Source organism: Grosmannia clavigera (assembly GCF_000143105.1).
Source record: "Grosmannia clavigera kw1407 unplaced genomic scaffold GCSC_168, whole genome shotgun sequence".
Taxonomy (NCBI): Eukaryota; Fungi; Ascomycota; class Sordariomycetes; order Ophiostomatales; family Ophiostomataceae; genus Leptographium; species Leptographium clavigerum.
The window spans coordinates 333,339-355,796 of record NW_014040771.1 but is presented as its reverse complement, the minus strand read 5'-3'; the positions used below and the strand labels follow the sequence as shown (position 1 = coordinate 355,796).

General features: G+C 57.5%; 7 protein-coding genes across 7 annotated transcripts; 4 read left to right on the top strand and 3 right to left on the bottom strand.

Annotated features, from left to right (window-relative positions):
* Window positions 1-883: 883 nt before the first annotated feature.
* Window positions 884-2,530, top strand: CMQ_1916 (f-box and wd domain containing protein; the record flags this gene model as incomplete). The annotated part of the gene is made up of 2 exons (XM_014314842.1): window positions 884-1,227; window positions 1,279-2,530. The coding sequence occupies 2 exons, from the start codon at window positions 884-886 to the stop codon at window positions 2,528-2,530; spliced, it is 1,596 nt and encodes a 531-aa protein (XP_014170317.1).
* Window positions 2,531-3,895: 1,365 nt separating this feature from the next.
* Window positions 3,896-6,491, top strand: CMQ_1856 (ccch zinc finger DNA-binding protein; the record flags this gene model as incomplete). Its single annotated transcript, XM_014314782.1, has 3 exons — window positions 3,896-4,881; window positions 5,006-5,665; window positions 5,735-6,491. 3 exons carry the CDS (start codon window positions 3,896-3,898, stop codon window positions 6,489-6,491), a joined length of 2,403 nt encoding a protein of 800 aa, XP_014170257.1.
* A 734-nt stretch (window positions 6,492-7,225) lies between these two features.
* On the top strand, window positions 7,226-10,533 carry CMQ_2054 (uncharacterized protein; the record flags this gene model as incomplete). The annotated part of the gene is made up of 2 exons (XM_014314980.1): window positions 7,226-8,840; window positions 8,897-10,533. The coding sequence occupies 2 exons, from the start codon at window positions 7,226-7,228 to the stop codon at window positions 10,531-10,533; spliced, it is 3,252 nt and encodes a 1,083-aa protein (XP_014170455.1).
* Window positions 10,534-11,320: 787 nt separating this feature from the next.
* On the bottom strand, window positions 11,321-14,593 carry CMQ_1941 (uncharacterized protein; the record flags this gene model as incomplete). Its single annotated transcript, XM_014314867.1, has 1 exon — window positions 11,321-14,593. The coding sequence occupies one exon, from the start codon at window positions 14,591-14,593 to the stop codon at window positions 11,321-11,323; it is 3,273 nt and encodes a 1,090-aa protein (XP_014170342.1).
* Window positions 14,594-17,512: 2,919 nt separating this feature from the next.
* On the bottom strand, window positions 17,513-17,992 carry CMQ_2067 (uncharacterized protein; the record flags this gene model as incomplete). The annotated part of the gene is made up of 1 exon (XM_014314993.1): window positions 17,513-17,992. The coding sequence occupies one exon, from the start codon at window positions 17,990-17,992 to the stop codon at window positions 17,513-17,515; it is 480 nt and encodes a 159-aa protein (XP_014170468.1).
* An 890-nt stretch (window positions 17,993-18,882) lies between these two features.
* Window positions 18,883-20,016, bottom strand: CMQ_1997 (DNA repair protein; the record flags this gene model as incomplete). Its single annotated transcript, XM_014314923.1, has 2 exons — window positions 18,883-19,799; window positions 19,863-20,016. 2 exons carry the CDS (start codon window positions 20,014-20,016, stop codon window positions 18,883-18,885), a joined length of 1,071 nt encoding a protein of 356 aa, XP_014170398.1.
* Window positions 20,017-20,988: 972 nt separating this feature from the next.
* Window positions 20,989-22,423, top strand: CMQ_1957 (histone acetyltransferase; the record flags this gene model as incomplete). Its single annotated transcript, XM_014314883.1, has 3 exons — window positions 20,989-21,037; window positions 21,121-21,257; window positions 21,368-22,423. 3 exons carry the CDS (start codon window positions 20,989-20,991, stop codon window positions 22,421-22,423), a joined length of 1,242 nt encoding a protein of 413 aa, XP_014170358.1.
* Window positions 22,424-22,458: the final 35 nt, after the last annotated feature.

Genomic DNA, 22,458 nt, shown 5'->3' with positions numbered 1-22,458 from the left:
TGGTTGTGCTTTGGTTTGTTTTACAAAAAGTGAGATTTTTTTTTGTGAGAGGGAAAAAAAGTTTCTACTTATTATAAGGGGAGTGGGATGGCCGCAAAAAAATCTAAATTCTAAGCCATAGAAAACTATTGGGTTGGGAGGGCCCACCAGACCGAGCGAGGGGTATTATCTAGACGTGTAGCAGTGACTTTAGGATGGACTCTGGTTATCGCATATTATCGCAGTCCTCTTGCACGGTGCACTAGCTTGATGGGGCTATTGTGGTGGGGCGAATTTACGAGTTCGAAAAAACTCTTGTGGAGGGGCAAAAGCAATTACTCGACGGTATTTATACAAGCGCAACAGAACGACGTGGTGTGGAAATCAGCCGAACTGTGCTCGTAGATTTCGCCTAGCTGCGAGAGACGCCTCGTCAGATTCTCTGCAGGGCACACTCAGCAGACAGAGGATGCAGGAGGAGGCGAATCGTCCTGCAGGGCGAATTGTAGTCTGTGACGTTTGTGCGCGGTTGTTTCTTGGTAGCGCATTCCTTGCAACCGTGCCAATGAACCGCCAGTCACTGTTCTAAAATCTGACGCAGACTAATGCTACGAGTATCGATACAAGTTGGACAGTGGCGACAGAAATATACAGAGTACATAGCACTTCTGACGAACGGTTGCGATGTAACAGACCATCACGTGACACGCGATTGGCACCGATAGGGCTTATCGCAACCCGATAGCAAACAATTTCTGTTCCTCTTCACCAAGTATAAGACGGGTGTACTTGGTGGTGCCATTTTCTGATTTGTGCTCTGACTAACTCAGATGCGAGGGCTCACGCTTGGAGGAAGTAGGACATGCCTCTCACAGAGGCTCTGACTCCACAGCTGCTCCCGGCAATGCCTCCCAGCAACGATGACCCTCATGATGTATTCGTGACGGATGAGGTAGTGGCGCCACCTACGGCCGTCATAGCAGACGGCACGATCACGAGTACGACGGCTAGCCTCGACGCACCAATTCCTTTTCATCCTCTCGGAGTCAGACCGCTAGGCAACAAATACTTTGCCAGCGGTCCGGATGCCAAGGCTGCGTCTGGGACGTTCCAAGCGCTTCCCGACGAGATGGTGATGCAGGTGCTGGAATGGCTGGATGCGTCGTCGCTGGCGGCCCTGGGGTACACATGCAAGTTTCTCTATGCCTTCTGTGACTACGATGATCTTTGGAAGAGCCTAGCTTTGGGGTGAATTCACCCCTTTCCTCTTGGTAACTGACTGCGCTAACACGTGACCAGAGCTGATGGAGGGCAGCTGCAGCAGTGGCGCGGGACTTGGCGAGAGTCTCTGATGGGAAACAAGGCACAGGCACAGAGTTACAGGTCCGACAGGGTCCGGATAGACTGTCGGGACGTCTTCTCGGACGTGCTGCACCGGCCGTTTGTATGCAGCTACGCCTCGCCGGCGCAGTTTGCGTGCAACATCCCCAAGGCCAACCAGATCCGTCGGTTCGCCGACCTGAGCTACGACGAGTTTGCCGACAAGTGGAGCGACACGCCGTTCGTGTTGACCGAGTGCGTGCGGTCGTGGCGGGTGTTCGCGGACTGGTCACTGGACAAGCTGCGCTCGGCGCATGGCTCCACGCTGTTCCGGGCCGAGTCGGTTGACTGGCCGTACGCGCTTTACGACCAGTACATCAGCAACACGACGGACGAGAGTCCGCTGTACCTGTTTGACCGCAAGTTTGCCGAGAAGATGAAGCTTCGGGTGGGCCAGGACAGCAGCAGCCAGGACGACGAGGATGTGGCGTACTGGAAGCCGGACTGTTTTGGGCCGGACCTGTTTGAGGTACTGGGCAGCGAACGGCCGGCGCACCAATGGCTGATCGTGGGGCCGGCAGGCAGCGGGTCGACCTTCCACAAGGACCCCAACGGGACGAGCGCGTGGAACGCGGTGGTGCAGGGAGCCAAGTACTGGATCCTGTTCCCGCCGGCGGTGGCGGTGCCGGGTGTGTTCGTGTCGCGGGACCGGAGCGAGGTGACGAGTCCGCTGAGCATCGCCGAGTGGCTGCTCGCATTCCACGCCGAGGCGCGTTGCCAGGCGGGCTGCATCGAGGGCGTGTGTCGCCGCGGCGAGATCCTGCATGTGCCGAGCGGCTGGTGGCACCTGGTCGTCAACCTGGAGCCGGGCATCGCGCTGACGCAGAACTTTGTGTCCAGGACGCACCTTGCCGACGTGTTGCTGTTCCTGCGCGACCGCCCCGAGCAGGTGACGGGCTTCGCACGCGGCGTCGTGGCTGACCCGCACGGCCTCTTCGTGGAGCGGCTGCGCGAGAGCGCACACGCCGACGAGCTGCGCGCGGCCGAGGCTGAGATCGCATGGCGCGATGCGCGGCGGAAGCGGACGTGGGAGGCCCTGGTCGGCAGCGACAGGACCAAGATTGGTGCAGACGGCGGTGAAGAGAAGCGGCAGTGCACCGAAGCAGCCAGCGGGTTCACTTTTGGGTTTGGCGGCGACGACGACGACGACCTGGAAAACGAAACTCCATAGCCGGAAGGGAGCAGGCCCCCCAAAAGATGGTCTCGGCTGACGACAGCGTTATGATATGCATAATGCTCTGTATATAGATAAGAACAAGAAAAACGTCCTAGTGCCAAAGGATCTTCCTCGGCGACAGGGGAGCGGCCGTACGGGGAAGACGGCCTTGGTGGTCCTCGTCGTGCCCTCCCGCACGTCGTATACGAGAACTTGAGCCCTGATCTGCCCATTGTCGGACGAATCGTCATTCAGTCTGGCGTCTGCAACAGGCTTCGCAACGGGCTGTCCGAAACCTAACCTGTCTCAGAAGATGGCCGCAGAACGAGCCAATCAGGACGCCGTCGAGCGCTCTGCTGTCAGCGTGGCCTACGGGCTGGACAGCCTGTAAGCTGGACGACTGCTCGCCCCCACCGCCGCGTGCGCAGCTCCTGCACAGGCCACAAACGGCGCTGAACGACAGGCCAACCCCAACCAGTCCCTCTCCTTTCCCCCTAAAAGACCCCCCTAAACTCCACTTGACCCCGTCAATCTTCTAGCAGCCCGACCGCTCCTCCCTATATTTATTCAATTATCTTACGACAGAGCACCGGCACAGACAGCACAGACAGCACAGCAGGCGCTGCTCTCCCGCACGGTCGCGCTTTCTCCCACTCATCACCCGTGACGTTGCTTCCCCTTCTCCGCTTGCCTCCCCCGTCTTATCCTTTGTCGACAACAGCGGACTTGTATCGCCGACTTGCTCTCTGCACCTTTTGCCTGCTCTCTACACCACCGTTTCTGATTCGTCTCTCTAATCCAGCCTGTCTGACCAGTCTCTGTATTGTCCTGTCGTGATCCCTCCCTATCTTTCAGGTAAGGCCTGTTCGGGATCTCTATTTTCTCTCTTTATTTTCTTCCTTTTCCCCCCTGCTCTTGTTCTCCTCCTTCGTCCTCTTAGCCTTTTCTGCACCTGTTTACTGACCCATGACCGCTACCGTGCAGCTCTTCCACGGATCTTCCATCACCATGCGACAAGGCGATTCCCCAGAGCTCTTGACCTTGCTTCTTCGATGACTTCATCCCGTCTCCCCCGGCTTCTTCTCCACTACGCGCTCAGCGAACGGCCACATAGCCTTCTTTTCCACACGAGAGACGGCCTTTACGCTTGATACGGCCGTACTCGTGTACTGCTCTTTCGTTTTTCTTGCTCTTCCCGGTCGTCAAGGACTGTTTGGAAGCTGCTTGAAACTGCTCGGACCCGACCCCGCCTCGTCCAGAGGTCCATCGGATAGAGTGTCTGCCTCGTTTTTTTGCTTGCTTTTTTTCTATTTTCTCGTCTCCTGTTTTTCTGCGTGCATTTCCTTCCCCTATTTCCTCCGTTGCTATTGGCCCGCCATCATGGTCTCCGACGAGACGTACGACATCTGTCTACCTGTCCTCCAGGACGTGACCCTCGAAGATGAGGACAAGATCGACAAGCTCGAGACCCTTCTCAAGCGAGAGACAGCTTTGCAGGGCCAGTCTTTAGAAAACGCCGTCCTCGATGCTGTTTGGCGCTATCGCGAGGGCGGCGGCTCTGCAACGTCGCCACCGCCCATTCGCCAGACCATCCTACGCCGACCCTCTCCGGCGTCGTGGCGTGGGTCTGCCACACCGCTTTCCGGATCGCCGCGCCTCGGCGTGAGCCCACTGGCACCACCCGGCTACGTACCCCCTGCTTTCAACCGGACCAACAAGTCGGCTGCCCCGTCGCCGTTCAGCTCGCCGCGTCCGTCACCGCGTCTGGCCTTTGCTACTCCCGCCATTCCTCACAGCCCCAGTCTCAACGCCTACGAGTTTGCCAGCGACAACACGCCTGCGGCCGAGATCTTCGGTGACTCCCAGCAGACCGACAATGTCGACTGGCTCGTCAGTGACGACAATGTCAGCGTCACCTCCTCCGTCGGCACATCTAGCGGTCTGAACGCAGCCGCGCCCGAGTTCTCTCTGTCGTCGCAGCAGAGTGACATGACGCCCTACGACATGCTCCGCTCTATCCTCGGGCCGGCTCGCACAGACGACGAGATTGATGCTGCCCTCTCTGTTCACGGCTACGACCTTGGCGCTACCATCTCGGCCATTATGGACAGTCAGGAAGTGTCGTTTACGTTGACCACAACGGCCGCAGGAGGAACCGCTAATGGCTCCACATCCGTTGCCTCGTCTCTAGACGAGTCGGCCGGTGGCGTGTTGATCGGCAAATCTATGACGCCGATACCCGATATACGACCGGGGACACCGGCGGATCAAAAATCGGGCGTCCTCTGCAAGTTTTTCCTGTCCACCGGTCAATGTCTCCGTGCCGACTGCCGGTTCAGCCATGATCTGAGCAACCACATCTGCAAGTGAGTATTGTCATGCCTCCCCCGTCTTGAGCCTTTCTCTAACACAGACTAGGTACTGGGTAGCCGGAAACTGCCTGGCCGGAAACACATGTGTGTTCTCCCATGATCCAACGAACCTCCTCAGTCGACTCAACATCGACGGGAGAAACACACCACCGCCACAAATCGGAGTGCAGCTGCATGACTACAACGCCTTTCCCATGCTGCAACCGGCCACGCCCGAGCAGCTGCCCCTCTTCCCGGCATCTGGGAACTATCCTGCCGTGGGCCTCACACCGCCTCCGGGCTTCAAACTCACGCCTGGCGGCGGTGAGATCTCACGGCCACGCTCTCGCCCAGGCAGCCGGCACCAGGTGCACAAGGAGAGCAGCAACCAGGCTGCACCGTCGATTGACGACACCGACGCATTCCCGTCGCTTGGATCGGCATCTAGCAAAACCGCCGGCAAGAAGCATCACGGGAAGAGGGGCGGCCACGGCCATCATAAGGAGAACGCCACTGGTACCTTTACTCCAAACTCTCTGGCCGATATTGTTAAGATGTCGCCTTCGCCGGGACCTGAAACAGTCTCGCCGGCTGCGTCTCGTCAGGTATCCCGGAAGCTGGGCCGTAACGGCAGCTCGGCCAACCTTCGGAACGGGGAGAACAGTGCGACGGCCCAGGCGATCCCGACGCCCAAGCACATCCCTTGGCTGGAGACGGGAGACAAGGCCAACAAGGCATACCTGAAGGCGCGCCAGGAAGCCATCAAGCATGGCGGTCTTAGAAACAAGTTTTTGCAGAGGTAAGCCTAGGGCAGAGAGGGAGGCGCACGAGTTTTTGAGGTGAGAAGGTGCTGACGATGCTTCAACAGTGCGGCTCAGGCGTGGAACCGAAACGATGCTCGGGCCGCCAAGGCGCTTAGCCTGAGGGGCCAGAGCGAGAACGACTTGATGAGGAAGGCGCACCGGGAGGCAGCGCGGGAGCTGTACGAGGAGCGCAACAAGTACAGCACGGCGAACTCGGAGATCTACGTGGACCTGCACGGGCTGCACGCAGAGGAGGCGGTGGAGTACCTGGAGCGTGTGCTGCTGGACAATGGAAGTGAGGCCCGGCCGGTGTATGCGATCACCGGGACGGGACACCACAGCAAGAACGGCAAGGACAAGGTGGGCAAAGCGATCCGCGGGTTCCTGAACGAGTGGCGGTATGCGTACCGCGAGTTCTCGGTGCCGAGCGACCGGAACAACATGGGCGGCATCCTCGGCATCGATGCGCGCAGCTGGGACAAGTCGCAGGCGCGAGCTGGTGCGGGCAGCAGCAGCAGCAACAGCAGTAATAACAGCAACAGCAACAGCAACAACAACAGCAATAGCAGCAATGGTATTAGCAACAGCAATAGCGATAGCAACGGCAGCAGCAAGAGCGGCAGCGGTGGTGGTGCCCTGCTGACGCCTGGCCGGATCCCGTCTTCAGCGACTTCTGCGGCTTCAACGGAACGCAGAGGGCCAACGGAGAAGCTGGATATCCTAGCTCAAGGCGTGGAGATTGGAGACGGCAAGGTGAAGCTGCTAGTGCGGGACTCGTCGATCAAAGACGCACCCAAGACGCCGTCGGGACGTGGTCGTTGATCCTACTAGCCGAGCTAGGAAAGAACAATATAAAGAGTTAAGAAATAGGGTGCGAAGCGATGATGGTGAGAGTGAGTCTGTCGATGTGCAGCTGTAAGCAGCAGAGCTAGTTGGCCGACCTGGTTCATTAGCATGTCATAGTGGGTTCGCACTGTATTAGCATCTGTGCTCTGATTGGTTGATTGGTCTGCCATCAAAACAAACATAGGCTGTAAGCTTCTGAGCAACGGGTTGACGTCGGCACTTTCCCTTTGAATCTGTCGACCTCTGTTGCCAGCCTCTCTGTCGTGAACGTCTCGGACTTACGACAGGACTGCAGAGAGCTTATAACGGCAAGTATCCTTACAAGTACGGAATATTACAGCGCATTTCGGCCGTCTTTACAGCGGTCTCTTCGGCTACCCCACGCCCCACAAAACGCTTTGTTTTCTTTTCGTCCGCAAATAGGCAAAACACGATACACCGCACTGCTTCTCTCACGACACAGCCCGAACGTGTTCCCACGATTGATATCTTAGCGACGCCCTCTACTTCTTACTTTCCCTTACAGCATCATCCTTCGGACGTGTCTGTTCGCTGCAGGCCATTTCACTCGACAGTAGCATTCTGCACGTCTTGTTTTTTTGTTTACTGTATGATATCCACCGCCATCGCGTCTTGACAGGCTCGCCAGAGAGGGCAGAAACCCACAGCGACGCGGCCCGTGACACGGTGACAGGTGCACATCCGCCGCGATGGACTACCGGCGACCGACGGCGGCGCGAGGCATGTCGGCCAGCGGTGGAGGCGGTGGCCGTGGCTACGACTCGGACGCCTCGACGACGATCGACTCGCTCAAGGACCTCATGGCAGCCAGCCAGCGCGGCGCGTTTCGGCACGGCGCCACGCGCGAAGACGACCTGCTCTTTGCAGCACGACACGCACGGCCACAGGGGATGCCGGCACAGTTCCGCGAGCCGCCCTCGTCAACGGGATCCCACGGAACCGTGACGCTGAGCTCAATCCACGACGACAGCACCGCGTCAATGATGTCGGCCGGTCCCGACGCCGAGTCGACCCGCGCGTCGGTGCACTACCAGCGAGGTCGCTACCGCGTGCACAAGTCGACCGGCCGCTTTGGTGGCAGCCAGGAAGGCGACGCTGGCAACAGCAACAGCAAGAACACCAAGAACACCAAGAACACCAAAAACAAGAACAGGGCTGACGTCCTGGCCGGCGTCGTCAACACGTCCGCCCTCTTCCGCACCTTCAAGGAGTGGCAGCCCGAAGACGCGGCAAAAGACACGGCGCCATCGGCTACGTCCGAACGGAGCGACGATGGCGACTTGGACGATCGGCGCTTTGACGGCCGCGACGACTCGACGACCAACTTTGGCATCCTCGACAAATTTGCCAGCATGCAGCCGAACAAGAACAGCCCGCAGCAGCGCAACCGGGAAAACAAGGAGAATCAGATGCCGGTTCGACCATCACCCCGGCGCACTGCTTCGGCTGCAATGCCGTCGCGAAAGAACAGCCGTGGCGTGCTGCAGGCAACAGTGCAGAACGAATCAGACATGTCGGTGATCATGTCGACAGCCGTGCCCGCCCAGAGGACACCGACCAAGGCCGGCCAGACCACGTCTCCGCGCCGGTCAGTCTCGGCTGCTGCTGCGCCGTCGAAGACGGCCAGTCCCAGGAACGGTAGCGACAGCAACGACAACAACAGGGGAAAGCAGGGAGCTAGAATGACACACAGTGGCAATAATATCGCAACGGCGCCCTCGCCCATCCTGGAGGAAGGTCTGACCTCGCCAGAGACATCGGCAGCCTCGAACGATCACGCAAACTATCCGCCAGTGCGGTCCTTTGGCGCCATGGCATCGCTGTCGACACGCAACGGGAAATCGGCTGCTGCTGCTTCCGTTGCTGCTTCTGTTTCTACTGCTGGCACTGGCGCTGCAATGACCACAGACAGCCACGATGCGGCGACAAACCAGTCATTCGTCGTCCCGTCCAGGTCGTTCCCGATCCTGCAAAACCTCGTCTCCGGCACGCTGCGATTCACACCGGGCACGTTTTTCTACGGCACATCAGTAGCTGCCCAGCGCGAATACCAGCTGCCGGCTGGCCGTGTGCCTGCAGACGAGAAGAAGATCTTTGTGGACGCCGAAAAGGTCCGAGAGGAGGTGATGCGGCTGCAAGAACACGACGAGATGCTCCAAAACGAGATCATCCACGGCGAACGCAAGTACCAGGCACTGGTAGAGCGCTTTTACAACCTCGCTGCCAAAGCATCGGACAGCGGCTTCGACTCCGAGTCTGACCGACTGGCGGCCCAGGAGGAAGAACAGCGGGAGTGGAACGGAGGTAAGCAGTGCAGATCAAAGGCGACTTCATTGAACGGGGGCTAACAAGAATGGCAGCTCTGCAAGACCGGGTCCTCGAGCTGGAAGCGGCTCTGGAAGCAGCACATGTTCACGGCGAGGAGCAGGCGCAATCTGCAGCAGATGCGGCCACGCAGCGGGATACAGCAGTGGACAAGGCCAAGAAGCTGCAGGCAGACCTGGTGGCAGCCCGCGAGAGGCTGGTTCTGACGAGCCATGCAGCTGATCAGGCAGCTGACCAGGCAGCTGACCAGGCAGCTGACCAGGCAGCCGACCAGGCAGCCGTCCGCTCGTCGACGCAGGAGGCCCAACGACGCATTCGACAACTGGAGCAGATGGTGGCCGAGCGGGAACGGGTGATCAAGGCGCTGCGGGATGAGAGCGAAGCGGCGGTGAGCAGCCATCGCGAAGCTTGCCGGCTGCTGCGGGAGCGGATTGCACGATTGGGTGCCGAGAAGAATATGGCGCGTGGTGATCATGCCAAGTGCGAAGAAGAGAAGCAGACGATGAGGGCAGCACGGACACATCTGACGCAGAAAAACAAAGCGCTGCGCGAGAAGAATGCAGAGCTGCGAGAACGCGTCCAGACGGTCCGACAGCAGGCGCAAGAACGTGAGACGGTCCTGCGCGGCGTGATGGAGCGGCAGCGAACACAGATGAGCCGACAGCGGACGCAGCTGAAGAGCAGCAGGGAGAAGGGTGTGCGGCAGCTGGACGAAGCCTTTCAGCGGCTGCGAGCCTCGTGGGCAGCCACGGAGGAGGGTAGGGAGGAGACGATCACGCTCACGCAGATGGCCAAGGTGCTGGGACAGTGGGAAGAAAAGGAAGATGACCACGACGAGAAGCCGGACGAGGATGACGATGTCGAGGAGGCCGAAGAGGATGTTCTGTTGGACCGGCTAGCACCCATCGATGAGGAGGATGAACAGCACCAGCACGAGCATCAGCATGAAACAGAAGACGAGTCGGAAGACGAGCATCTATCCATGGACGAGAACATGACATCGGCCTTTATCATTCCGGATCTCGACTTTGCCACGCCAGAGGAGGAGCTGACGGGTGAGGAAGAGGCCGAGCAGCAGCAGCAGCAGCGACAGCGACAGCGGCCACACAAGCCCAGTCACGCCAAGTCAGTATCGTTTCAGATGGATGCACGGTCGACGGTGGCCCCGACGACCAATGCAAAGAGTCCAGTCTGCCAGCACAGCCAGACGAACTGCGTGGTGTGTCGGCAGAAGGCGGGGCCGCCAGCCGCGGCAGACGAGCGAGTGACGGTGGTAGTGCCGCGGCCGATGGAGCCGGAAGCTGTGGCCGAAGCCAAGACGGACGTCCGAGTCCAGGTCGATGTGGCAGCCTCCGTCTCGTTTGCGGCCATGGATCCAGGCCATGCGCTGGCGTACGTCATGAAGCTGCTGGACGACGAGCGGCGGCATTTGTGGATGCAGATCGAGACGAGTCGGCAGGGTGGCGCGCCCGAGGCGAACGGCGGACGACCGCCACGCAAGGCCCAGCGCGAGCCCGAGATCCTGTGGCAGGCGTATGTGCGCAAGGTCGAGCAGCTCAACCGGCTCGACGACGTGGCCGTGGGCCAGCGGGCGTCAGGGCAGGCCATGACGCGCGAGGAGGTCGACGTGACGATCAACCGCATTCTCGGGGGCGAGGAGAAGGAGTGGTAAAGGGGAAAAAGGAAGGGCATGGATATCGTGCGAAGAGATCAGAGCTCGACATTTTGAGGGGGGATGGGAAATGGGGAATTGTGAGAATGAGAAAAAGGACAAGTACAGCACGTGACTGCGCCGGCGAGGAAAGAGCAGCCAGGAACAGACGTGTTCTTTCTCTTTTGGGATGGGGGGCTTCCATTGGGTTCGCTTCGGTTTCGGCTTTGGTTTTGGTCTTGGTCTTGGTTTTGGTTCGGTTTTGGTTCGGTCTTTGGGCTTCATGTCTGCTCAGCCTTGGCGCTGGGCATCGGTCAGGAACTACAGCATCCTTTTGGCTCTCCGCGTTTGCGTGCTCTTGTGTTTTTGCAGAACTCACACTCGGCATGTGAGTGTGTATGTAACTCGAAAATATTCAGTCAACCACAGCAACCACAGCAAAGTCCACCACTGTATGTGTGCATGTCCGTAAAGCAGTCCAGGCAGACATTACGATAGAGGTGGATATCAATAACAGAAAATTCACAGAAAAAAAGACATGATTGTCAAGAAAGAGCCAACCATGTCCATGGCTGTCCAGCGCCAGCGACATTCTTTTCCCGTCGTTCCGTCCTTCTCGTCACTCAAACATCCTGCTCATATTTTCAGACTCCCACCGCAGAAACTCGCCCAAGTCGTGGCCCAGATTGTGTCCCATCGGCACTGCATACTGCGTTCCGTCAGCCGCGCAGCTCATCACCATGTCCGCCAGCGGGCTCTGCGGCATGCTCTCGTAGCTGTCAAAGCTGGCGCCGCTGCCACGGCGTGTTCACTGCACTGCGAGCTGGTCTGTCGATGCCGGTAGTGGTGGTGTCCGCGTGGCCGACATTTCGGCAATCCCAAGTGGTAGACCTAGTGTCTGCAACTCATGTCCAGCTGTCACTTCACTGTTGGAGAGACTGACGCTGTCACTGCTGCCGCTGCTAATTTCAGTCTCAGCCGAACGATAGCTGTCGTTGCTGTGTCTGTTGCTTGTCATCGTGACGGCCTGTGGGACCTCTGTCCTCTTCTCGGATTGCATCCACGTCCCCACTTCCATCTTCACCTCGTCTGTCTCCTCTTCTTCTCCCTGATCCAACCGCTCATGTGCAATACCTAGCGAGTAGAACCAACATGCTAGGTCGTCGACCTCATCTGCGTCTGTGGATGCTTGCCCATAGTCGATGCTGTCAGAAAAGAAGTCGCCAGCACCGCCAAGAATGGCCATGTGAAAAGCCGTCCAGTCGAGCGCGTCGTCCGCCACAATCCACGCTGAGCTCGCCTCCGCCTTCGTCTTCTTTGCCTCAGCCTCTGCCCTGGCTAGGCGGATGGGCCCATGGCGGTAGGTTGGCATCACCAGTGAGAATGGCGTCGCTGGCAGGTGGATGTAATCCGCATTGACCATGGCAGTCAGCGCCTTTGTAGCGCTTGCAACCGTACCCATACATGTCTTACTACCAGCCTTTGGCCTATACGTGTTGCTGTTCACGTCTGTTACTGTCAGCTCCGGGATCGTCGGCATCACCTTGCCCTTGTCCTTGGTAACCCGCTGCAGATTCCTTTGTGGCGCGAAGGGGGCCTTCTCCTTGTTTGTTTCTTGTGCCACCACCGGCTCGTTTGGCCCTGCTGCATCTGCTGCATCTGCATCTTCGGCTTTCTTTCTCTTCGTGAGTGCCCGCGAGTTGTCAAACGAGATGGCCTCTTCATCCATAGGCAGAAGAACGGATAAGCGCACACCGGCGGCCCCGATGCGGTGGGGCAGGTCTTGAAGATGGAATGGCTCCACCGGAGTCTCGCAGCTATCAGACTCGATCGTGCTGATGAGCTCTGTCAGACGTGGTGACGCTGCCAAGTCTGATGGAGGAGGTGGCAGAGGAATGGGTGGTGGTGGCCATCGTGTCGACCTGGGCTGCGGCCTCTCTGTCTCCAGCTCCGTGCTCTGTTTCTCCTTTGTCTGGGACTGGGGATTGTGCTCTTGCTCTTGGTTTTTTTCCGGAGACTGACTCAGCTTCACCGGCCACTCTCCTTCGACCTCTGCTTTCTTCTGCACGGGGGTTGTGGGGTCTGTAGCTGTGGTCGCTGTCACTGCTGCTGATGTCTTTGTCGTTACCTCCGTAGCTGTAATTGTCTCTGATGCTGCTGCCGCTTCCGCTGTTGCCACCGCTGCTCGGCTCTCCCTGATCTCCTTCAGTTTTTCCAAAGGCAGCATCTCATTCACCTCCATGCGGCCAAACAGTCGATTGCTAAACAGCTCGGCCACGTTGTCTGCCAGCGCCCACCGCGTTCCGCCGCTGTAACGTTTCTGGGCAGACTCCCGACTGCTTGTCTTGCTTAGGCTCGGCATGTCGGTTTGCTTGTCGGCCTGTACCGGGGATGTTGGTGTCCCAGGGGCTCTAGGCACGGCTGTCTCTGTCTCGTTGGCCACCTGCTCCCGCCGCTTGAACTTCTTCGGGCGCTTCCTCTGAGCACGTGAAGCAGCCACGGACGGCTTTCGGGCAAGCGCAACAGGGCGTATTCGGAGGGGCGAGAAATTTGTCTGCTTCTTCGGAGAAGGCAGCATCCTCGTTGGCATCGATGCTGGCTCGCCGCTCTTGCTCATGGGTATAGGTGCCGGTCGTGGCCGTGTGAATGTCGGACTGATGCTGAGGCCATCGACAGATACCGTTCTGACTGAAGAAGAGCTGAGGGGGGCAAAAAACACGGCATCGGAGCTACTTCTGTGCAAGGGAGTGGGCAACTGGTCGTCCATGCCTGCGGTGCGACGGAAGTGATGGGGCTGGTACTGCTGCTCGCACTCTTTCCTCAGCGAAACCGCCTCTTCCGGCTCTATTGTGAGAGCCTCGAACAGGTCGAGAATAGGCCCTTCAGAGAAGCCAAATAGGGAGACCCTCTTCCTCAGCTCTCTACTGCGTTTAAATTCGAGTTCAGTCTCTTCATTGTCGCCGACCTGGTCGAGATGCCCGCCCTGGTCTTTCTTCTCGTCCGACATGTACTTGTCCTGCTGCTGTTGCTGCTGCGTTGGTGGAGGGTAATTTGCCATGCTTTCGGTAGACATGCTCAGCTGGAGGCGAGCATGAGCAGTAGGGCTCGCAGTATAGGGATTAACATGGTTGAAGAACGGGGTATTTGGACACGACAAAGAAATGTCCGCGGACAGTGACTGTGTTGACGAGGAAGACTGTGCGGCAGAGACAAAAAGAGGAAGTGTACATGGCGGCGGTGAGGGCCAGGTTAAAGACGTTTCTGGCGATGACATGAAAGACGAGGAGGAGAGTGGTGGGGTCGGTCGCCATGACTGACACGAGGGACTGGGAGGACTGGACTGGCTGGGAGAGAAGTGCTTCTGCAGCTGACAATGGCTAGCCATGGAGTTGGGGGCCACATGCGTTTGAAGCAAGACGGCCTCGCCGTTGGATGAACAAAGGCTTCCATTTCTGTTTCCGGCCAGGGGCTGCGGATTTTTCTCTTGCAATTCGTATTGGAGCGGCTGCTCTCGATTTGCGCAAACACACAAAGAACCGGTCGACAGCAGCCTTGTGGCTGTTTGTGTATGGCTGTGGATCTCCTGTTTCCGGTCGGTCGCAACGGTTGTTGCTGCGTTTGCCGCCACTGGCTCGGCTTGCTGCCTCTGCCTGTCATCGTGACGGAGCACCACGATTGGCGCAAGCACCGGCCGCACCCTTTTTCGTGGCTTCTGGCCGTCCAGGCTCTCTGGTGGGATATTGTTGGCCGCCTGCTGAACGCCTCTGTCGTCGTTGTTCAGTCGGAACTTGAGGCTGCTGGCTGCTGCCGCTGTGGCCACGGCCGCTTTGATGTGGGCCACATCGGCCTGGTCGAGCCCATCAGCAGTGGTGCCAACGGCTCTTCGCTTAGTGCCAGTGCTTTGTGAGGAAGCTATGCTACCGCTACTAGCACTACTTCTGCTATCGCGCTTGAAGTAGGAGCTGTCATCGTCGGTGTCTGCTCGGCCGCCCTCGACGTCGATACCACCACTGGTCACTGCCGACCGTCGACGGGGTGTGCCGAGAAGTTTGCGAATGCCGAAGTGACTGCGGGATGGCATTTCAACAAGATATTTCTGGGCAAAAGAACTTTGGTGAGACAGGAGAGGGAAGCTGCCAGTGCGGGATGTTTTAGCAAGTGTGACAATGCCACCGGGAGGGAAAGAACAACGGACCTGGGCTGACTCGAGGAGAAATAGCAAGAGCAAGAGGACAAACGGACGGGTGAAACGGGTTATGCAGTTTGTCTGCTGACACCAGTCTTGGACGTTTGTGAGTGGATTCTACTGTCCATTCTCGAACAAACAGCGGCAATACCAACGGGCAAGTCTGAGGAAAGGGTCGAAGAGAAGCCTGAGATGAGAGAGGAGGCGGTGACACATGCCCAGGAGGCTGCCAGGGCCAAAGGAGCGGTGCAACGCGGCTGGACGTGAAGGGGCGAGGACGAAGGCTGGTGAGAGCAGAGTCAGGGTAAGGAAAAGAGAAGGGAGGAAAAGGGAAAAAAAGGAATATGGTGAGAGAAGCTCTCCTGCATGGAGAGCTACGGGGAGGAGACGTCTATTTACCGACCGTCTGTGTCGGGGGATCTCGAGAAGGAAAAAGGAAAGACGTCGATCTCATTAGGGGCTGTCGTGTTACTCGTTTGATCCAAGGACGAGAGGAGATGGACCTCTTGTCCGACGTGTACCAGTCAGAGGGCCTCTGTCCGGGGTCTACGCCCGGGAGAGCTCTGGCCGTCCCGTCGGTCGGTCTGGTGGCATATGTCTGCCATTCGGACGCAGTGCCAGCTCCCCTAGGCTACCCACCCATACCACCAGTGCTCCCGAGCGGACGATGCTCCTGCTGGCTCATATGCACGTCTTTGGCCAGACCCCACAGGCCGAGGCCCCAAATGGAAGGAAAAGGAAAAGAGGAAAAAAGAAAAAAAAGGAACGAAAGGGAAAAGGAAAAGGAAAAGGAAAAAAGGAAAAGAGGAAAAGAGGAAAAGAGGAAAAGAGGAAAAGAAGAAAAAGAGGAAAAGAGGAAAAGAAGAATAGAAAACGAAAAAAATAAAGACGAAAAAGACGGAAAGACGAAAGGCGATACTTGGAAAAAGAAAAAAAAGTGCGACGACATGGACGCAAGATATCCCGCTCCTCTTTGCTACACCCCCCTTTGACCGAATATGTGTGGGATGCAATCTACCAGGCTGGACGGCGCATGGCATGGCAGGCTGCACTGGCACTGCATCAATCCCCGTCCCGAGAAGCCGAAGGGCCCAGCAAGGAGAGCCGGACAATCTCGAGACCAGCTGCAAACCTCACCGCCAGCAGGCAAGATTACTACGTGCTGTGTACAGGTGTCCGGACTTTCGTCTCTTCCTGGAAGCCCGAGACATTTGGCAGCACTGGAAATCCATTCTACAGAGTGCAGACTCTACGCCCGTAAAAACGAACCGGCCGCAGTCATACAGGTGCTTCCACACCGGCAAACGACGGCTGTGCGTCTAGTATCGCTCGCACCATGTTTTCGTTGCTGCCCAGCAATTTGGCTGCCACCCGCGAAATCATGCTATATAAAGAGCCCGCAAACAAAAAGCTTCGCCCGACGTCCAACGACTGGACAAATGTCTTCGTCCCTCTCCTTCGGCTGCCCAACAAACATCACACACAACCACACATCGGGGCAAAGTCCCGCTTACCGGATCATGGCTCATTGGATACACTACATTCCACGACACCCCCCTGTCAGTGTTTGTGCTTTCGTCTTTGTCTGCAGCCTCTGTGTGGTGTCGTCTGCTGCCTTTCTTCTCTTCCGTTCTCGTCAAATCTCTCCTCTCCACCAGTGAGATGCCGCAGGACCACCGCTCCGACCTCCGACGATGAAAGGGCTGTGGAAAAACCGGACATCTGGGTTGGGGTTGCACGAGCATATCTTGCAGCATCCATCCTCACTGGACAGAGATAGACGGAGACCGCCTTGGGATCATTGTCGACCCACACGCGTCTCTCGTCTCTGACCACATTGTGAGGCGTGCCACATCGGCCTTTTGCGACATATTCAGAGGCACGACGATCTTCTTATTCACAACAGACAGGCTGTGGATGGCAGCTGGCGTATGTCACCACTGCTGACTGCGACATACGAACACGACACTGAGGTACACAGAGGAAACACGGGCACGGCCGATCTGGACAAACTCGGAAGAAGCAGGTATGTATGACTCCTCGTCTTTGGATGTAGCCCTGAGGCTGAACACTGACGCCGAATACGAGTGTCAATCTATTTGGACATGATGTTTAATTCTTGCTAAGTATTGACAACGCAATACATCCTGTCGCCCATCCCTGTCCTGTTGAGCAGTTCCGACCGTCTCGGCCATTATCCCGTTGCAAGCACCTCGAATATCGTGCCTTCTGGAACGTGCAATGACATTCTCAGGACCTAGCACACAGCCACGCGGCGTCCCGATGTCTCCCCCGTGTTTCTAGAAACGAAAACAAAACCAGATAAGCCGTCAGGCGATGCATATGTCAGGATAGCCAGCAGTTAGTGCTTGGCCAGGCCCCTTGCTTCCTGAAAGACGGGAAAAGGCCGCGCAATCCAACCACGAGAACGCGGCGGAGGACATGCACACACCCGCAGCTGACCGCGTTGTCTGCGTATTTCTCTTTCCTTTTTCCTTCCTTTTATTGTTCCTTTCCCACGCCAGCCAGCACCCCTGCAGAATTCCGCTTTTTTGCTTCCGGAACTGCGATGGCGGGACAAGCTGACCGCATCTTGCGTCTGACAAGACGAGGCTTCCGCAATCATGACTAAACGATTGATTCGTTTCTGGCTGGGAGGTATTGCGAAACGATGGCGTATGCAGCCCTTCTGCCGCCCCGGTCGCGATACCAATTGTGGCTGATGGCAAAACAAAGGAGAGGCCGTAAAAAGGAATGTTCTGGCGAAGAGTAGTAAACGAGGGGACGCGCCCCCGGACAAGCGCCGTCTCACATTCAGCCTTTCACTGCTGGGTCCTGCTGGGCCTTTGCCATGTGGTCGGCTGTCGAGGTGGTCAGGAAGCCAGATGCAGCGTGTGTAGGCGTGTGGGTGTATGGCTTCCGGTCAGATGGCCACGACATGGCCGCGTTCTCGTTGTACCCCGACTGGATCTGTTGTTGTTGCTGCTGCTGCTGCTGCTGGTGATGGTGTCTGTCGGAGTTGAAGCCCAAATTGGCCGGCGACGGCCAGTTACCATTGCATGTCATCGACCAGCGTAAACAGGACGAAAGAGACGCAATGGCATTGGTGGCGTACGCAAGAGGCGACGGAGCTGAGCAGTAGGGAAAGTACGAAAACGACTCGGGAAGAACAGCGAGAGCGGGAGCAGCATCGGGGGTTGTGGCAGTGGGTGCGGCACTTTCGGATACCGTCTCTCTGATGGAAGCCTTTGCATCCCGAGAGCAGGTGCTGGGCGATGCTGTGAGGTCGTGCATCGTGATGGACGGAGAGAAGTACTAGTAAATGCCGCGACTCTTTGTAGATGTCGTAGGCTGACGCAAAGCGAGGTGTGCAGAAGGAATCGTCGATTTGAAATGGACAAACAGGAGAAACTTATATGCAGAAGGACCGTCTTCAAGGACGCGCGGAAAGGGATGAAGTCTAGATTAAGACGGCGTGCTTTTTGCTACCAGCTCACACACACACACTCTCTCTCTCTCTGCCACCTCCGCGTCTCTCCATCTCCACGACCACAGACAAGAAGACATCGGTCATCTTCTCGTCTCCCTTGTTCCTTGGCTGTCGGCAGGGCCTGAGACAGGCAATTTGGGCCAGACCATTCCAACACAACTCATCGTCACCCTGCGACGAGGCAGAAACAAAAACAAGGCACATCAGCAGATTCCCCTCAATGGTCGTGATGGCATGCAGAACACATTCCAAACAAGCCACAGCTGCTGCCGCATGGCCATTGGCTGGCAAGCGAGCACCAGAACACTACATAGTAGCGAAGCGAAATGGAGCGCCGCTGCCTGAATCACCCAATCGCGCGAGACAAAGCTGAATCCTAAAACTCTACGGAGTACCATCACTGCCCTCTGGTTGTCTCTGATCGGTCTGCACCGATCGCATGGCTGTTTGGTTGCTCCATCTGGGCCCGCTTGGACCATTGCTGCCGAATCTTTTCCCGTCTGAGCCTGACTAGTCAGCCGTCTCTTTCTCTTTTGACTAAACGCCACTTTTGACGATATTTTCGTCGCCAATAGGCATGCAGACTGCCATATGCTATAATTTTCCTTTATTGCTCGGAGTCTCCAGCGTAGACTGCCACATGCTCGTATGCCCATATGCGTATAGGTGTATATAAATACAGGCGCAGGCTGCTCTACAGTTCATCGTCCTCATCGTCGCCCTCCTCGGCTTCCTCGACCCCCTCGGCCTCCGGATCGTCTTCTTCGTCCGTGATGTAGGGCACAAACGTAAAGTGCAGCCACTGCATCCCCCCCGCCACCCCAATACTGCCTGCACCCGTGCCCATTCCTCCCCCGGCGTGGTCCATCTCCACCATGAACTGCAGGCTCAGCACGCCTTGCCGGTCTCCCCGGATGCTGACCTTGCTCGCGATGCGCATCGCCTCCGTGGCCGATTTGATCATGTCGAACTTGTAGCTCTGCGCCCACCGCTCGCCCACCCAAATGGATTCAAACAGGCTGCGCCCGCGCGAGAAGTCGACGCTCGAGCTGCCCAGCGGGCCATGGCTCGACAGCCGCAGATACGGTTCGCGCTGCGTCACCGCGATCGTGAGCAGGTTCGGCGACGACGGTGCCAGCTCCACCAGCGCGTCCAGCAACCACCGTGGCTGCATGATGATCTTGAACAGCAGGTCGTCCCGGTCAAACGGGATGGCCTCGAGCGACTCCGGCACGTATGTCGCCAGGTTGCACGTCGTCTTGACCGATGCCTCCTCCAGGATGATCCCAAACGGCGCGCCCTCTTCCGGATACGACAGACAGCAAGTGCCAGGCATTCCCAATATCTGGTGGCTGAAGGCGTCGGCAGTCCGCATGTTGCTCCGGTATGTGTCTGGGTCGGACTTGCTCTGGCGGCCTGACGGTGCATCCGTCACGCCAAAGATCTGGATCGCCTCCAGCAGCGCCGGCAGAGAGATCTGAAACGTGGCCGGGAGAGGATCGCTGTCATCTTCGTCCCCGTCGTCCCCGTTGCGCCCGCCGGGCTTGGGCAGGTTCAAAGAAAATGACGCAAACAAGGACTTGCCTAGCGATGCCATGCCTGTGCTCTCCTCTGTCAGTTTCTAGGCTCGCTACTGCTTCAACTGGGACCAATCTGCCCTCAAACATAGCGCACCTTGCATGACCCGGGCATTGTCGGCTATGAATTTGATCCCGTCCCCGGATATCTCCACGTGCACCTTGTTGGAAAAGCTGATGCAGCGGAGGAGCTGATAGATGGGCCGCGTTGATGTGGCCAGGGCTCGAAATAGAGGAGCCGGTGTGTCCATGTTGCCGGCGGGAAACCAGCACACGAATCAGATTGAGCAATCGCCAGCAACTGCTGGGGAGAGAAGGTGTGAGCTGCTTCAAAAGTGTTGGTAATATAGAAACAGAGACAGCAGATGCAAGTAAGGAACAAAAACGCCCGTTAATGTCAACTATAATACAGTCAATCCCCTTCCTATCCTTTTGATGGTTTCCCTTTTAGCAAAGTCGGCGAGGGCCGTATATGTAGGTGGGAAGGCCTCTCTTGATATTTGGTCTTTCGTCTCAAACGTAGACGCCAACTGCACAGAACATGTACACCACTCCGATTCTACAGCAATGTAAGTAAAAAGGAGAAGAAAACCCCCCAACTGAAGCATGGGCAAGACGTACGCAAGCGATAATGAGGCCGGGACGCCCAACAAGGGAATGCTAGCAAAGGACCGGCCTGGCTTGTCAGTCAAACCGTATATAGCAACAACAGACACACGCAGTGGGGCACATACTGAGAACGAAGCCACCTGTCAGGCCAAGTGCGACAACAAGCAGAGTGAATCCGACGTAGAACTGGTTGTCCTTCCCGACGAGAGGAAGAAAGGGACTGCCCGACGCAGTTTGCCAAACCTCATGCAGCGAGGAATCCATGTATCTGTTTGTGTGCCGTCTAATGGACAGAGCAGAGAGAAGCAGGAGCTGAAAGGGTTGATTAAAGGTCGTCAATGGGCAAGTACGGTGGTCAATAGGCGCAGATTTGAGCGACGCGGGTTTGCTAAGCTCAATCAATGTAAAAGACACAATTGTCATTAGAATGGACAAGCTCTACGATTGCCCAAACCGGTCTAGCGTGTGAAATGGACACACAGCCACGTGAATCATGGAGGCGGGAAATCTATTTATCCGTATTATGGGGTAATGAGCCCCGTCGCCGCCTGTCATCATCGCGGCCTTGCGCCCATGACGCATTCAACGACGAGCTACGACAAGCTTTCGCCAGCATGGAGACTTTAGCAGAGGCTGCCAAGCCTGCGTTGGAGTCAGAGGAAAGTGCGTACTCACTCCCGCCCCGCCCCCAGTCCCCTCTGCCCGGGACTCAGTAACTGGCAGAAGGCTGACAATCCGCGTCTCAGATGCCAAACGCAAGGCGTCCGAGGATCCGTCCTCGCCGTCGGCGACAAAGCGCATTAAGAGGAGCGCCTCTGCCGAAGCGGAAGCGGAAGCGGAAGACGCAAACCTGGCGATGAAACCGATTCCGTTCCCAGAAAAGGTGAGCCGACGAGCTGGCCCCCTTCCCTGGTCCCTGGCGCGCTCCGGTTCTTGGTCTGCAGTCTGCGATCTACGCGCGCATGCTGACGTTCCTTGGCTGACCTCTCGTAGCCTGCCGTTCTGGAGGAGCGCAACGGCGAGATCGAGTTTCGGGTGGTCAACAACGACAACGCGCGCGAGAGCTTCATTATCCTGACGGGGCTCAAGTGCATCTTCCAGAAACAGCTGCCGAAGATGCCCAAGGACTACATTGCGCGGCTGGTATACGACCGGACGCACCTGTCGATTGCGATTGTGAAGAAGCCACTGGAGGTGGTGGGGGGCATCACGTACCGACCGTTCCGCGACCGGCGCTTTGCCGAGATCGTCTTCTGCGCCATCTCGTCAGACCAACAGGTCAAGGGCTACGGGGCGCATCTGATGTCACACCTCAAGGACTACGTCAAGGCGACGTCGCCGGTGATGCACTTTTTAACGTACGCAGACAACTATGCGATCGGCTACTTCAAAAAGCAGGGCTTCACCAAGGAGATCACGCTGGACAAGTCCGTCTGGATGGGCTACATCAAGGACTACGAGGGCGGCACCATCATGCAGTGCTCGATGCTGCCGCGCATCCGCTACCTCGAGATGGGCCGCATGCTGCTGAAGCAGCGCGAGTGCGTGCAGGCCAAGGTGCGCGCCTTCTCGCGCTCGCACGTCGTGCACCAGCCGCCCAAGGAATGGCGGCCCGGTCCTGGCGGCGTTCAGCCGATCGACCCGCTCTCCGTCGAGGCCATCCGCGCGTCCGGCTGGTCGCCCGACATGGACGAGCTCGCGCGCCAGCCGCGCCACGGGCCCAACTACAACCAGCTGCTGCACCTGCTCAACGACCTGCAAAATCATCAGAGCGCCTGGCCCTTCCTCATTCCCGTCAATAAGGACGACGTGGCCGACTACTACGACGTGATCAAGGAACCCATGGACCTCGGCACCATGGAGTCCAAACTCGAGGCCGACCAGTATGCCACGCCTGAAGACTTTACGCGCGATGCCAAGCTTATCTTTGAGAATTGCCGCAAGTACAACAGCGAAAATACTCCCTACACCAAGAGCGCCAACAAGCTCGAAAAGTACATGTGGCTGCAGATCAAGGCCATCCCGGAGTGGTCACATCTGGAGCCATAGGCAGCCCCGCAACGATTGGCCTCTTTTTTGCGATT